The following is a 17,428-nucleotide window of genomic DNA, read 5'->3' as shown; positions in this document are numbered from 1 at the left end:
CCATCTCCATTGTGGTTTCCCCCCAGCCTTATTCTGAAATTGACTGATAGGCTTCGTATTTGGGTTTCTGCCAGATATCTCAAACCAACTTCATGTTTAAAAATTTTCAAGTCAACCAAACTGCAGATAAATCTATGTAATTAGAAATCATGCATGCAGTTTAATTTAAGCTCAAAGAACACAGGATCAAGTGGCTGAATCTGTGTCAGAATGTGCGGAGTTTACAAATGTACAAAGCACTTGCGTACTTTCTAGATCCTGCCTGGTTGTCCCTATTCCAGGACGACTGTCCCCAAAGGACACTGGTTCTCAGAATTAAATGGGACCAAAGGGAGGAATCTCCACTTTCACTGATCAATTTCTCTATCCCAATCCAAGCAAAGAACCCTCACAATATGTTTATCAACATTGTCCTTTGGTATAGGGCTTCAGACATCACACGGCTGTGGCAAAGGAATTGTTTCATTCTACTCTTGTGTTATTACCTCAGTATAAAGGGATCTTACTTACCCTCATGCTCCAAAGAAAGATTTCACAGTGCATATTTATCATTGCTTTGTTATACACGTCTCACATCCCTAAATTATCAACCCTTTAATTAAAGATGCCCAAACATTTTTCTTCTTGATACATAATGAGTAAACAAATATGAATAAGATATACTGCTCAATTCACCACTGCTGATTTAATAGCTTGGCACTGGTCCAACTAGTTTTGCCTGGAAACAAATGTGAATCTGAGTATTTTATTAATGTATTATTAATTACTAATATTAGTCTAGTGATTACTGCTGGAAATTTGCATGACTATTCCTTAGTTCTGATTTTTAACAGAGACATTGTCAATTTAAAACAATCTGAAAGTTGCCTGCATGAAATGAGTAGCAAGGGAATGCTATATAAATCTTTTTAATATTAGACCATTTATCGTGGTTATAATTTCTAGGCTTTTACTACTAATACATCATGTACTGGCAATAGTAACTTAATCATAACTGGAAGCAAATAAACAAAAAGAATTTCCATAAAAAAAGTAAAGAAAATGTTTTAACTGATGCATACCAGTCAAGGATGTTCAGAGAATCGTGTTGAATCACAACAGTAATGCCTGTTGTTTGTCTGGACGATGCAAAAATAAGAACTCCTTTCTCCTTCACCATTTCTGGCAATGAGATACAGTTACCGTCTGCCTCAGCTAACCTTCATGTGTGTGCCACATATAGTAGTGACAGCAGACTACTAAATACAGGGGGCTTCCACCACACAAGTCCACCCCTACACCTGGTACCTAGACACTCACAGTTCCAGCAATGGTTAAAGACGCTAACTTTACCTCCCCACCCATGTGGAAACAACATGGACGTGTTGGGCTGAAGGCCCTGTTTCCGTGCTGTATAACTCTATGAATCTATAACAGAATTGGGTTCAATGCTTGCATTAGATCCTTCTCAATTTCGCTCTCCACTGAAGGTTAAAATGATTCCCCAGAGTGAAACATACTTTTGTAGGCCATGACTACAAATCAGAAGAGCTTCATTAACTGCAAGGCATGCTGGGACATCCTGAGGTTGTGAAAGATGCTACATAAATGAAAGAATTTTCAGAATCCCACCTAACAACTAACCCCAGATTCATGAGGGGTATAGATAGGGTGAATGCACATAATCTTTTTGCCAGGGAAGAGGAACCAAAAACTGGAGTGCGTAGGTTTAAGGTGGGAGGTGAAAGATTTAAAGGGGACTTGAGGGGCAATTTCTTCACGCAGAGGGTGGTACGTATATGGAAGGAGCTGCCAGAGAAAGTGGTTGAGGCAGGTACAATAACAAAATTTGAAAGATATTTGGATAAGTGCATGGATAGGAAAGGTTTAGAAAGATATCGGCCAAACACGGGCAAATGGAACTAGCTTGGTGGGCACCATGGTTGGCATGGATGAGTTGGGCCAAAGGGCCTCTTTCTGTGCTGTATTACTCTATGGCTCTAACACCTTTCCTTTCTTATGTTGAGTATCGGTGGCCTTTTACCAAGTGTGAAACAAATTCAGCCTCAGAAGAAAGTTTTCAAATTTCTCAGGCATGAATTTCATTTTGCCGAAGAAATGTAATTGAAAACAATAACGAAAATATGAAAAAATATTTTGCACCTATGATGGACAAAATTAAGCACTTCAAATAGTGGCTTTTGAGGGTGAACTATATACTAGCAAAAGACTGGGGGCTGGGAAACTGACTCTCTTACACAACGCTCAGAAATGCATAGTATGCTGACTTTGATCACCAACTGTCATGTTCCAGAAATACTGCACTGGATCAATTATCAACATGAATAATTCATTCTTACTGCAAAATGACTGTGAAATAGTCGTAATTAGGGTATGATTGCAGAATTATTTATTTATCAATGAACCCCTACCGGAATTTCACCAATCAAATAATATATCAAGTGAATTACTGTACAAGGTTATACATTATTACCAACTTTATTACCTCTTTGGCTTATTTATCTATGGTACTTGACAGAATTAGAGACACTTAATTTTTTATTCTACATGATTGTGGGAAAGGAGATCTATTCACTCTCATCCTTCTTGGCCTGTCAGTAGCTTTTGACACACAAGAATAGAAAAGATAGAAGCAGGAGTAGGCCAGCAGGCCCTTCGAGCCAGCCCCATCATTCGATACATAAATGGCTGATCTATCCCAGACCTCAGCTCCTTCCCTGTGCCAGATCCCCGTCACCCGCAATCCGCCAACCTTTCAGAGATTTATCTACCTTCACTTTAGATACTTCTAATGAGCTAGCCTCCACAACTCTCTTGGGTAGGGAATTCCTGAGAGACCCCACCCTCTGCAAGAAGAAATTTTTACTCATGTCAGTTTTAAATGACCGGACCCTAATCGTGAAACTATGTCCCCTTGTTCGAGGTTGTCCCAGGTACCCACTTTATCCCCCTGCATTGCCCAGTTGGGAGGGACCACACTTGCCTAGTCCCATTCTTATCTAGAGAGATACGAGAGACTACAGAGGCTGGAATCCGGAGCAACAAACATCAGTCCTGATGCAGGGTTTCGACCCGAAGCATCAACAATCCCTTTCCTCCCACAGATGCTGCTCGACCCGCTGGGTTCCTCCAGCAGATTGTCTGTTGCTCCATTCTTATCGATCTACTCAGAGGCATCAGCGTCCCTACCCTCTCTGAATCCACTCTTGGCTCCTTTCCCATTTTTTCATCTACGTGTGTCCCTCGGCAACATCATCCCAAAATAAAACATCAGTTTCCACATGGATGCTGAGGGTCCCCATCTCTAACTCACCACCAGCTCTCTTGTGCCTTCCTACTGTACGACATGCGTTACCACCAGAGTACAGATTTCCTCCAACTTAGCGCTCAGAAGACCAGGGAAACCTCCTTCATTCAATTTTAGTCAGCACAGTGGAGCAGCTGCTAGAACTGCTGCCTCGCAGCTTTAGGGAGTTGTGCTGTTTGTTTGGAGTCTGCACCTTCTCCCCGTTTCCTCCCACATTCCACAGACATGCAGTTGGTAGGTTAATTTTCCACCGTAAGTTACCCCTCCGGTGCAGATGAGTGGTGGAATCTGGGAGAAACTGATGGGAATGTGGGGAAAATAAAAGAATGGGATTGGTGTAAATGAATGCTTAATGGTTGGCACAGACTTGGTGGGCTGAAGGGCCTGTTTCTGTGCTACATGATTCTATGAATCCTTAACCACTAACCTTATTCTTCTAGAGCTATGGAGTCATAGATTCATACAGCATGGAGACAGGCCCTTTGGCCCATCATTGCATGCTGGCATCAATTACCTATCTACACTAATCACATTCCCCAGCACTTGGCCTGCAGCTTTCTATGCCACGGCACTTCAAGTGCTTGTCTCAATACTTTTTAAATGTGTGAGATTATCTCTGTCCACCACTGACTCGCGTCATCTCTATGAGCAACTGCTTTCATCTCTGTAATATCATCTGACACTGTTGGAAAAGTCGACCTGCGCTCTGTAATAAATCAGATAACAGCAAAACCAAAGAACTTATGATTAATGCTTTATTAGCTTAGTGCTAGCGGGAGTGGGGGATACAGAGAAAGAGTAAACAGTGTAACCCAAGCTCTGTTCTTATCCCACTCGAAGGTGCCTCAGTTAGTGTGTATCTTTTATACCCACTTCATGAGAACCTTCGTGGGAAGTTGCACTCACTACAGTAATTGCTTACAGTAAACTTTAGCAAAACAAGATATGTCTAAAATTACTATGTCTTCCTTACTCACACCTGGCCCTCACTTTCAGCCATAACTGTAATCACCCCATGGCTGAGGTAATCCTTTACCATGGGAAGCTGACAATGAGAAGCATACCATTAACCCCTACATTGCCATCCATTAACCCTTGCATTCCCAGCTATCTTTTAAACTGTCTTGTCTCAGCTCATCCACTGCTGAAACTCTCATCCCTTCCTTGTTACCTCTAGATTGGACAGTTCCAATTCACTCCACACTGCCCCCCCCCTTCTCCCCACCCCCTCAGTCTGAGGTTATCCAATACTCTGCTGACAAGTGTCAGCACAAGGCTCATTCACTCATTACCCTGAGCATGCTGCTTTGAACCGGTGTTCTTTAAAGCAATGTCTCGATTTTAAAATGTTCATCCTCAATTTCAAACCTCTTCAAGATTTGGGGGGGTGGGGAGTGGAAAAGTTGATGAAACTCATTTTGCAAAGAAAACTGGGAACAACAAACATAATGCCATTACAGCGCCAGGGATCGGGGTTCAATTCCCGCCGCTGTCTGTAAGGAGTTTGTATGTTCACCCAGTGTCTGCATGGGTTTCCTCCGGGTGCTCTGGTTTCCTCCCATATTCCAAAGACATACGGGTTAGTAGGTTAACATAGGTGTAATTGGGCGGCGCGGGCTTGTTGGGCCAGAAGGGCCTGTTACCGTGCTGTATAAATAAAGTTTAAAGTTTTAAGAGTTTACACAGTGTCCATGCCCTTTCCTGAATATAAATACGTACTTTGAAAATTCCACACCCAAGGACATGTATAAATCTCTAATGCTGCAAAATGTTACTCAGTAACATTGCTTCGGATCACTCACAGGTATATTGATCACTGACATCAATTACAATGAAACAGTGCAAAACATTCTTAACCCACACTACAGATCTGCACAATCCTCCAGCAAAAGGGAGACAATGTGGTTTGTTTTCTAAAATTTGTAAACACCAGTTCCATAACAAAATGGGGGCTTTTAAGCAAGCAATACATTTTTAAGATGTTATGTTTCCAATAAAGTGATTGCTAAATCATATGAAGGGACTTTTTTCCTCTGCTAACCGTATGTAGTTAGATAATTAATTATGTGTATGAAGGAAGTGTTGATAGAATTTCAGTCAATAGCCATGGGGAGATTCTGAAAGCAACTCTTGTGGATGTTGGAGTCAATTGTAACTGGTTTCACCTGTGGTGAATGGGAATAACTGTCCTCCAAGTTGTCAACGGGGCAGAGATGACCTTAACCATAATAATGTGGCTGGTGGTATTTTGGTAGGGATTAATCAAAGGCCAGCCACTATATCTATCAGTTTCAAGCAAAAGATGTCTTTTAATTAGCAAATCCAGGTCCTAATACCTAACTGCTGCTTTAGTGCAGAGACAGGAGGACTGCACCTCATGTACACTCCAATCAGTTCCACAGAACACAATGCTCCTCACCTAAACAACTTAGATCTCTGCAGCTCCAGCAATTACACTGCGAACTTCCCCCTTCCACCCACACCTCGACAACAGCTGACCCACTCAATATTTCCCCTTTCTGTGTGAATAGCCTATGGGCTGCAGACTTCCCAATGCAGCTCGGAAGGCTCGTTATGAGCACCCCATTGGCGAGGTAAGTCATAGTTGGCTTTTCACTGTGGGTGTGGGCAGCCAGCTTCTATTCGTGATCCATGTTCAATGTGAGCAAATCAGAACTGCACATCAGTGCTTCAACATTCAAACTAGAACATGGAAGCCAGAGAGTGGTGAATCTGTGGAATTTGTTGCCACGGGTGGCTGTGGAGGCAAAGTCACTGGGCGTATTTAAGGCAGAGATTGATAGGTATCTGAGTAGTCAGGGCATCAAAGGTTACGGTGAGAAGGCAGGGGAGTGGGGCTAAATGGGAGAATGGATCAGCTCGATAGAATGGCGGAGCAGACTCGATGGGCTGAATGGCCGACTTCTGCTCCTTTGTCTTTTGGTCTTATGGAAGAGTACAGTGCAGGACAGGCCCTTCAGCCCATGATGTTGTGCTGAACTAATTAGGTTAATGATGCCTAATTAAACTAATCCCATCTGCCTGAACATGGTCCATATCCCTCCATTCTCTGCAAACGCGTTTCTAAGAGCCTCTTGAACGCTTCTATTGTATCTGCCTCCACCACCACCCCTGACAGCGCATTCCAGGCACCCACCACTCTCTGTGTAAAAAACTTCTCTGACACATCCCCTTTGAACTTTCCCCCTCTCACCTTAAATGCATGCCCTCTGGTATTAGACATTTCGACCCTGGGAAAAAGATACCTGCTGAATACTCTGTCTATGCCTCTCATAATTTTATAAACCTCTATCAGGTCTCCCTTCAGCTTTCACTGCTTGAGAGAAAACAACCCAAGTTTGTCCAACCTCTCCTTATGGTACATGCCCTCTAATCCAGGCAGCATCCTGGTAAACCTCTTCTGCGCCCTCTCTAAAGCCTCCAAATTCTTCCTATAATGAAAGTAAGTGCTCATATAAATTCAATGAATGACACATATCAAATGCAAGATGATGTTGTTCAGCCACAGCTGTTGTGAGCTGTAATGTTATATAAATGATATTGGTCAACAGTAGAATTAAAATGCATGCATCAGGCATGCATTCCATAGAATATACTGAAATACCTTCATCATCATCATCTTCCTGTTTCACCTGATTACCCTGTGCATCAACTGACTGGGTCAGACTTAGCATTCTCTCTTTGCCTTTTTTATACTTCTGTTGTCTTGTTTTGATGCGATCCATCCTGTTTAGAGTAAAAGATTTTGTTTGTGAATGCAACCTCAATAATTCTTAACTTGTAACGCATTCAACAAGAGGTCACAATAACACCTTGGAAAGGTACACTCATACAAGTTATCACATAGAATGGCTTACTGTCTCTTGAGTTGATCCATTGACTTCTTTTCCTCTTCAAGTCTAGCCTTCACAGCTTTTACAATTGTTGCTTGAAATAGTTCTGCACCTCTTTAACAAGACATGAGGCATATATACTAATCAGAACATCATTACCAAGAAAAGTTTCAATGTAAAATGCTTCTTTAAATGGAAGAAAATATTGAGCATTTGATATTAATTTGTTTCCTCCAAAAATTAAGAGCAAATTTTAATACAATAATAGAAGAGTTGCAAAAACTAAATTAAAGTGGTAAGATTAATGAAGTTTTATGGTGAAATGATAAATGAATACTATATTGTCTCTAATTGAGTATTAAGGTTAGGATTTATTTATTTACAGCTTACCTTGATGCAAGGATTTGAGCAGATTTTATGTCAGCCACTACATGCAAGAAATAGTAACTCATAAACACCCTCCTCTGCAGCAGTAGAAAGGAGAAGCATATACTGTCCCATATAATGCCTGCTTCCGCACTTGGCAATGGGCATTTCCTCAGATTCTCTGGAGGGGCTGGGGAAAAAAAAAATTCAGTCCAACAACAAATCAAAATTGATAACTTGGTGAACTGGTTTATTATTGTCACATGTATCGAGGTCCAGTGAAAAACTTTGTTTTGCATGCCATCCATACAGATTATTTCATCACATCAGTGCATTGAGGTAGCACAAGGGAAAGCAATAAGGTGTTACAGTTACAGAAAAAAATGCAGTGCAGGCAGACAGTAAGATGCAAGGCCATGACAAGATAGATTGTGATGATCATCGATCTATGTATTGCACTAAATCTTGTCCACTTTTAAATTTCACCAGAGTATCTTTACTGTTTGGTTAAAGTATACATCTGAAATATGCAAGTTCTCTGAACATTGAGGCAATATTTAAACATTCCCTTTTGTACCAAACTAAAGGATAACAACATCAGAAATGAATTCCTTCCCCATCTTCTGCTTATTAGTGATGTTCAAGTTGAGTACGGCACGGCATGGCACTAAAGTTGGGGAGATCTCACCTAATTACAAGCAGCAGGTCACAAACCAATTTCAACTTTAATTTCAAATTATGAATAACAAAAGGAAATGGGCAGCTGCAGCAACAGTTTTTCACTGAAAGTGATAAATACACAGGATACATTATTGTAAGTGTGGTGGAATAAGGACATCTTATGGGAATAAGAAGATAATTACTTCTGCCTGTCAGTACATAGGACCCATTGTGATCAGATCTGGCAATGTATCAGGGTAAATTCATTGCAAGTTGATTGCACAAGTAGATCACTGACCTACTTCTGCCTAAAAATTATGATGATTCCTTTGATAACCTCATGGACCACACTGACTTTGTGTAATTTTGGAAATTAGCTTACAAATACTGAGATAGTGATTCCATTATTTGTAAACTAAATTATGCTAATTGAGAATGTTTGCACATTTGAAAATATGTATTTTAATTTTGTCTGGTTTGTGCTGCAGGAGTAATATATTTTGGAGAATACGGGGTGGTAATTCATCCTTGGTTGCATGTGCTAAAAGGTGATGTTGTAACATGGTATCTTGGGCTGAATCTTCCTGGCTGTGGCTGGCAGTTCCAAATAGAACTGCTGGTATTCACCCATTCAGTCTGAAGCAGGTGCCAAACTTGTTTGCATGCACAAGTCCTGGACTTACTGACAGATGACACTGGGGAATTGCCTCGTATATCCTGCACCAGTGAGATTGGGAGCAGGATCTGAGACCCCTTTAATTCAGTGGGGTTCTAAGTCTGCAGTTTCAGAGGCAAAAGGGAAGGAAAGATTTTTTATCGATTTATTTCATTTACACTTAATGTTTTTAATTATTTCTGTCCTTTTATGCATTTTTAATTCAGCATTTTTTGATTTTAAGATACTATTTTTAAAATTAGTTAATTCATTGTTGATGGTTCTACATTATTCACTTCAATGTTAAGCATTTAAAAAAATCCCTGTATGTCAGAGACCTGTGAAAACCCACAACTTCAACAGAAGGCAACACTTGTTAGGGGTGGATGGAAGGTCAGGATTGCCACAATCTTCTGCCTGAGGCCTGGTCACCCTCCAAACTCCATTGCTAATGCAAGCATTAGTGAGATCGCCCTTCCACATCTGGACCAGGTATGGATCTGTCATGCAGAAGTCAGGGTGGCAGGCTCCGTCCAATGCAGTCAGGCCCATTGCATTTGGATCCATTGAAGTCAACGAAGTCAATTTTTGGAAGTAGAGTATAAGAAATATATTATGTATGCAACCCAAGATAAATTTTTACCCCAAAACATCTTTGTGTAGTTAAAAAAAATCTAAATAAATTACTTACGCTCATCATAGCCCTTAACAGTACAGACGAGGCCAAACGTTTGGATTAACCAACAACCTCTCAAAACTAAAGAATTGATGTAGGCACATGCTCCTATCTGTAACAGAAATACATTTTCATGAATAGATTTGTGTAATGTAAAGGTTATATTTATATTCTGTCTTTAGTTTTGATATTTAGGGCATATGAGTTAATAGCTAGAGTTAAGGACATCAGGAGAAATCCCAACATGGCAGTTGGGGAATCTAAATTTTAGTATTTCAAAAATTGGAATTTACGTGCATTTGGAAAAACATAGCCTGATTAGGGACAGTCAGCATGGCTCTGTGCAGGGCAGGTCATGTCTTACAAAGCATGATTGAGTTTTCTGAGGAGGTGACGAAGATGACTGATGACGGTAGGGTAGTGGATGTTACCTACATGGTATTAAACAAGGTCTCTCATGGTTGGCTGACCCAGAAGGTTAAGATGCATGGGATCCACAGTGACTTGGATGATGATGTAGGTGGATGGGTTAATAAGTTCATAGACGACATGAAGACTGGTGCAGTTGTGGACAGTGGAAAGGGCTGTCAAAGGATACAGCAGGATATAGATCAGTTTCAGATATGGGCAGAGAAGTGGCAGATGGAGTTTAATCTGAGCAAGTGTGATGTGTTGGATTTTGGGAGGTCAAATATAAGGGTACAATATACAGTTAATGGCAGGACCTTTAACAGCATTGATGTACAGAGGGGTCTTGGGGTCCAAGTACATAGCTCTCTGAAAATGGCCATGTAAGTAGATAGGGTGATAAAGAAGGCATGTGACATGTTTGCCTTTGTTGGTCAGGCACTGAGTGTAAGAGTCAGGAAGTCATGTTGCAGCTATATAAAACTTTGGTTAGGTCACACTTGGAGTATTGTGTGCAAGTCTGGTCACCCCATTAGGGGAAGGATGTTAAGGCTTTGGAAAGGGTGCAGAAGAGGTTTAGCAGGAGGCTGCCTGGATTAGAGGGCATAATCTATAAGGAGAGGTTGAACAACCTTAGGTTTTTTTCTCAGGAGCATCGGAGGCTGAGGAGAGACCTCATAGAAGTTTACAAGATTAAGAGAGGCACAGACTAAGGTAGACAGTCATAATCTTTTTAACAGGGTCAAGTGCTAGAGGACATGAATTCAAGGGATAGGAGGAAAGTTTTAAGGAGATGTGCAGGGCAAGTTGTTTTACGCAGAGAGTGGTGGGTGTCTGGAATGGGCTGCCAGGGTGGTGGTGGTGGAGGCGGATATGATAGTATGTTTAAGAGGCGCAGGAATACAGAGGGAATGGAGGGATGCAGGCATTAGAGAATTAGTTTAATTTGGCATCACATTCAGCATAGACATCGTGGGCTCAAGGACCTGCTCCTTTGCTGTACTGTCTATGTTCTATCTTCCAAATCAATTTGGCATTTAAGAAAAATAGCTTTTCTCAGACATGGCAAACATGAAACCACAAGATGGTGGTAAAAGTCCATCTGGTTCACAACTCCCTCTTGGGGAAGGAAGACAATTGTCCTTACTTAGTTTGGCCAAGATAAGATTCCAGATCCACCAATGTAAGTAACTATTCACTGCCCCCCACAGTTCAAGGGCGACGAGGAATGGACAATAAATATTGGCATAGCCAGCAACATCTACATCCCATGGACAAATGGAAAAAAAAACATAATGGAGTAGTTTAAATATATGAATAGGTAGTATCTAAATAGCAAAGGTGGATTTTAAGTTAGCATATTGTTTAATTCCTGTGTATTGCAATTTGAGTACCCATATTCAGTTCCTGAGACAACTAACCCTTATTAAATACCCTCTCATAGTTATAAACAGAGGGACCAATGGAAACAGGCCCTTCATCTCACCGAGTTCACCCCGATCATCAAGCACCCATTTCTCCACTAATCCTACCCTAACCCATTTTATCGTCCCCACATTCCCATCACCTCACCTCCAGATTTCACCCACCTGCACACAAGGGCAATTTACAGTGGTCAATTAACCCACTAACCCCATGTGGTTGGGATATGGGATGTAACTGAAACACTCACAGTTAGGTGGCAGGAGCCTTAAGTGTGCTGATGTGCAGAGGGATCTGAGGATCCAAGTCCATAGCTCCCTGAAAGTGCCCATACAAGTTGATAGGGTTGTAAAGGAAGCATATGGCATGCTGGCTTTTATTAGTTGAGGCACTGAGTTCAAGAGTCAGCAAGTTATGTTGCAGATTTATAAAACTCTGGTTAGGCTGCATCCGGAGAATTGTATTCAGTTCTGGTCTCCCCGTTATAGGAAGGATGTGGAAACTATGGAGAGGGTGCAGAAGGGGTTTACCAAGATGCTGATTAGAGCAGAGGGCTATAAGGAGAGACTGGACAAACCAAGGTTGTTTTCTCTGGAGTAGCAGAGGCTGAGGAGAGATCGGATAGAAGTTTATAAAATTATACAAAGTGATAGATAGCGTAGACAGCTGGTATCTTTCTCCCCAGGGTCGAAATATCTAATACTAGAGGGGGAGAGGGGGAGTTTTCAAAGGAGATGTGTGTGGGGGAAGAGAGTGGTGCGTGCCTGGAATGTGCTGCCAAGGGTGGTGGTGGAGGCAGATATGATAAAGGCATTTAAGAGGCTCTTAGATAGGCCCGTGATTTTGCAGAGAATGGAGGGATATGGACCATTTGCAGGCAAAAGGGATTACTTTAATAGGTGTCATTAGCTTAATTAGTTCTGCACAACACTGTGGGCCAAAGGGCCTGTTCCTGTGCTGTACTATTCTATGTTCATTCAGGGGAAACCCACGCAGTTACAGGGAGAACGTGCGAACTCTGCACAGACAGGATTGGATTGAACCTGGGTCACCGGAGCTGTGAGGCAGCAGCTCTACTGGTTGCACCACTGTGCCTCCTTTTATCCCATGGGACAATTGTTCCATGTATGGCTACACCCTATCAAAGGTGCAACCATTTGGGGGAAGGACATCAGCAAGAGAGTTAGGGATTTCAAACAAGAGAGAAGTGGGTGAAGGCTGTTTTAGCCACATTTACAGGGGAATAATGCCAGGAATTGTTACCTGACAGAATCAACTGAGTGTGTGCCTAATCTGACTTTTTATAACATTAGACTTTTTCCCAGTGCAACAATGGCTAACATGAGTGGGCATAATTTTAAGGTGATTGGAGGAAGGTATAAGGGGGATGTCAGAGGTAAGTTTTTTTACACAGAGAGTGGTGGGTGCATGGAATGCACTGCTTGCAGAGGTTGTGGGGGCAGATACATTAGGGACAGTTAAGAGACTCTTAGACACATGAATGATAGAAAAACAGGGGGCTATGTGGGAGGGAAGGGTTAGATAGATCTTTGAGAAGGATAAAATGTTGGCACAACATTGTGGGCTGACTGTACTGTAGTGTTCTATGTTCTAGAGAAACAAAGGACTGCACATGCTGTAGTGTAGCAATTAGCATAACGTTATTACAGCGCCAACAACCCAGGTTCAAATCCGGCCACTGTCCGTAAGGAGTTTGTACGTTCTCCCCGTGTCTGCGTGGGTTTCCTCTGGGTGCTCCGGTTTCCTCCCACATTCCAAAGACGTAATTAAGAGTAAATTGGATAGATACATGGACAAGAGAGGTCTGGAGGGGTATGGGCTGGGGGCAGGTAGATGGGACTAGCAGAATAATGTTTCGGCACAGACTAGAGGGGCTGAATGGCCTGTTTTCTGTGCTGTAGTTTTCTATGGTTCTATGGTACGTACAGGTTAGGAAGTTGTGGGCATGCTACGTTCGTGCCAGAAAAGTGGCGACACTTGCAGGCTGCCCCCAACACATTCTCAGTAACACAAAAAGATATATTTCATTGTGTGCTTTGATGTACATGTGACTAATAAATAACTTATGTATTTTATTTTTTTATATCTATCTATCTATCTATATATACATATCTATATATATGCCTATCTATCTAATGCTAAAATCTAGATGAAAAACACGATGATGCTGGAGGAACTCAGCAGGCCAGGCAGCATCCGTGGAGGAAAGCAGGCGGTCAATGTTTCAGGTCAGGACCCTTCTTCAGGTCTGAAGATAGGAAAAGGGGAAGCCCAGTATATAGGAGGGAAAAGCAGAGCAGTGATAGGTGGACAAAAGAGGGGAGGCAGGGTGGGGGCACAAGGTGGTGATAGGTAGATGCAGGGAAGAGATCGTGATCGGCAGGTGCGGGGGAGGAGGGGAGGGCAGATCCACCGGGGATGGGTCAAAGGTATGGAGAGAAAGGAAATAAAAAGGCTGGGAAAGAGAAGCAGCATGGTGGTGGTGGGGTGGGGTGGGGTGGGGTGGGGTGGTGGGGAAGGGTTGTAAGGAAGGGTTGTGGGGAAGGGGGGCTGGGGATTACCTAAAATGGGAGAATTCAATATTCATGCTGTTAGGCTCAAGGTTTCAAGACAGAAAATGAGGTGCTGTTCCTCCAGTTTGCGCTTGGAATTCTCCTGGCAGTGGAGGAGGCCGAGGACTGAAACGTGTGACAGTGTGGGAGGGGGAGTTGAAGTGACTGGCAATGGGGAGATGCAGGTCGCGGTTACATTAGAACATTATTACCCAAGATAAATACTCCCCTACCATATCCTATTCTATAGATGAGAAGCATCCAAACTTCAGCAATCCCACCTGAACTTGCTCATTTGATGAGATAGAAACATAGAATTATGAATATTTACAACAAAGAAGGAAACCATTCAGCCCATCAAGCATGTGCCAGCTGAAGAAGTGCACCAACATTATATACTGGTAAATGATACAACCACTAAACATAAGCAGTCTTCACCATTCTTAGAGCTTAAAACTTGCAACAATTACTTACAGACAGAATATTCTTCATCGTGATCACAAATACATTGTAGGCGATAAGACAATCCCAGTATTGCAGGATTATTTTAATAGGTTTTAATAAAAGCTCTCCACCAAAAAGTAGGAAATAGAAACAGGCAACCAGGTAACCCATGCAGAAGATGCTGATGCGGGTAGTTCCTGTGATAAAGATGATTGTAAGCACGAACCAAAATAAGTAACTGAATCCAATGACTTTGATCATGTCCAGGTAGGACCTGTGTTTGGAAAAGAAAAAGTTCAAGTGTTGGTTACGAGGTTATAAAGATCACAACGGATTTAGCAAGTGAACTGAGTTCTGATAAAGAGTCCTGGACCGGAAATGCTCACTGCTCCTCTCTCTCTTCCTGTATCTCTTTCCACAGATGCTGCCTGACCTGCTGCTTCCAGCACTTTTTTGTTTTTATTTCAGATTTTCAGCATCTGCAGTTTTTATTTCATTACCCCCCCCCCCCCCCACCGTGTGAAAGGCTTTGATATGGAATTAACGCAGGCAAACAGGATTAGTATAGACAGGCTTGATGGTTGGCATAGACACGGTGGGCCGAAGGGGCTGTTTCTATGTAGTACAACTCTACTATCGTTGCCGCTTTGAGAGAGCGATGTGTTAACTGGATAATATCTTCAATTATAAACATAATGGCACTCACTTACAAACTATGACATGATGAAAGTTCAGCCATGAATGAATCCCCATTCTGATGGTGATGATTATTATTTTCAATGAATTCAGTAAATGCCCTTCAGTTTGTAAGGGCAGGCATGGTAGTGTAGTGGTTAGCATAACGCTTTATAGCGCCAGCGATCCGGGCTCAAATCCGGCCGCTGTCTGTAAGGAGTTTGTACGTTCTCCCCCGTGTCTGTGAGGGTTTCCTCCGGGTGCTCCGGTTTCCTCCCACATTCCAAAGACATACGGGTTAGGAAGTTGTGGGCATGCTATGTTGGCGCCGGAAGCGTGGCGACACTTGCGGGCTGCCCCCAGAACACTCTATGCAAAAAGATGTATTTCACCGTGTGCTTCGATATACATGTGACTAAGAAAGATATCTCATCTTAAGTAGGTAATAGCAAGCACTGGCACATGCTGGAGTTGCTACTGGTCTCCCTGTCAATAGGAAAGCTGTTGACTGGTGTCTATGCTTCACCTGCAGTGAATGAAGTCTGGTACTGGGTTGTGTTGACTGAAAGTGGCTCCGTCCAGATCTCTGCAGATCTCCACGTTGTCCCCGGCAACAATCCTCACCGCAGCTTTGTTTTCATCTTCAAACACCTGCCACTGCAGCGACGCACACAGCAACATCATGAAGTCATCTGCAAAACAGCGTCTTCCATTTGTTTTAAACTGTTTTATGTGTTGCTGTTAATCATTCCTGACAAACATCAAGGGAGTTGTTGCAACTGAACATATGGATTAGGCCATCTGGCCCTGCTCCACCCATCAGTAAGTGGCTCATCTGATTCTCACTTAAGTCTACCTTTCAGTCCTCGGCTTATCAAAAATACATCTAATACTATTTAAAAATAATCAAAGACTCTTCCTCCATTGCCCTTTGAGGGAAAGAGTTCCAAAAACTCTCGACACTCAGACATAAAAAACATTTGCCTTATCTCTGCCTGATTTTTATACAGTAACCCCTAGTTCTAGATTCTCCCTCAGGTGGATACATCCCCTCCACATCCACCCTGTTAAGACAATGCATTTGCAACATTTTAAGATACGCTGTGTTAATGGAAAAGTCTGGTATTACAATCTCCTTTCCTTTCTCTTTGACTTCGTTCCTTCTCAGACTGACCAAAGTTGCCATCTTGCTAACTACTCATTTCCCTCACCCACCCCTTTCACCAACTCCTTCTCCCTACAACTCAAACCACCATAAGTTACAGACACAATGCACTTTATGAATATGTCAGTAAACAGCGCGGTCTTTAAGACTACAATATGTTTCTGCTGTCCCAAACGCTCTGGTGTAAAAGTTCAGACAGGTTGCTTTTATTTTCATGGGCCTATGAAGTTTGTTTGGAAGGGATTGCCATTGTGACCATTTCAGGGTCAATTTGCACCATTACGTGGTCAATGTGGCCAATATGGTGGCATGGACTGGTTGGGCCGAATGGCCTGTATCCTTGTTGTATTGCTCTATGACTCTATTACGGAAATTCAACCAGGCTCTTCTGGTAATACTTCATTCTTGCGTCAATGATGAAAATTCCACGCCATTGGTGTATGTGATGATGGCGTTCCTGTCCCATGCCCCTTTAACAATTAGGACATGTTATTCTGGAGAACAACTGGTGCTGGTTGCTCTTGGAACAACCATGCTTTAATATGATGCTCCCTTCTCAGGAGTGTTCTATACTGGGCGTATCACAGTCCACTATTGGGAACCCAAGCCAGATAAGGTCTCTTTCATTTGTATAAACTAACAACTCGTTTACTCTCTTCCAGTATGGCACTCCTCCCAACAAACTTCATGACAACCTCTCCAGGCATGACCCCCTGCTGTGTACCTTCAGCAATCAGACCACCAATCCCCTGGGAACCCTACCACCTTCACCCCTGGCTCAGACTGGTCGAATCTACAGTAGCCGCTGTCTCAAGGAGGCAACATCCATCATCCAAGATCCCCACCATCTGGGCCATGCCACCTTCTTGCAGCTACCATCGGGCAGGAGGTACAGAAGCCTGAAGTCCCACACCACCAGGTTCAAGAACAGCTGCTTCTCTTCAACCATTTGGTTCTTGAACCAACTGGCAAAACCTGAATCACTGCAGTTTAGCAACACTGTGACCACTTTGATCACTTTGCACTAAAATTGACTTTGATATTTTTATTCTAATTGCAGTCTTTCTTGTAAAAATTGTGTACAATTTATGCGAATGCTGCTTTTCTGATACTATGTGCCTGTGATGCTGCTGCAAGCAAGTTTTTCATTGCACCTGTGCACACATGTATTTGTGCATGTGACAATAAACTCGACTTTAACCTAATGGGAACCTATCCTTGCC

The 17,428-nt window shown here is 42.4% G+C and overlaps 1 protein-coding gene across 1 annotated transcript in view; it reads right to left on the bottom strand.

Moving 5' to 3' along the window:
- The window catches only part of LOC127574433 (piezo-type mechanosensitive ion channel component 2-like), a 521,253-nt gene that overhangs the window by 79,905 nt on the left and 423,920 nt on the right, over positions 1-17,428 (bottom strand). Inside the window, 6 exon segments of the mRNA XM_052023441.1 lie at positions 6,933-7,054; positions 7,186-7,275; positions 7,552-7,717; positions 9,534-9,630; positions 14,396-14,639; positions 15,567-15,732. Coding sequence (XP_051879401.1) covers positions 6,933-7,054; positions 7,186-7,275; positions 7,552-7,717; positions 9,534-9,630; positions 14,396-14,639; positions 15,567-15,732 — 885 coding nt within the window.

This window comes from Pristis pectinata, chromosome 9 (assembly GCF_009764475.1).
Source record: "Pristis pectinata isolate sPriPec2 chromosome 9, sPriPec2.1.pri, whole genome shotgun sequence".
Lineage (NCBI taxonomy): Eukaryota > Metazoa > Chordata > Chondrichthyes > Rhinopristiformes > Pristidae > Pristis > Pristis pectinata.
This window is presented reverse-complemented; position numbering and strand designations above follow the sequence as displayed.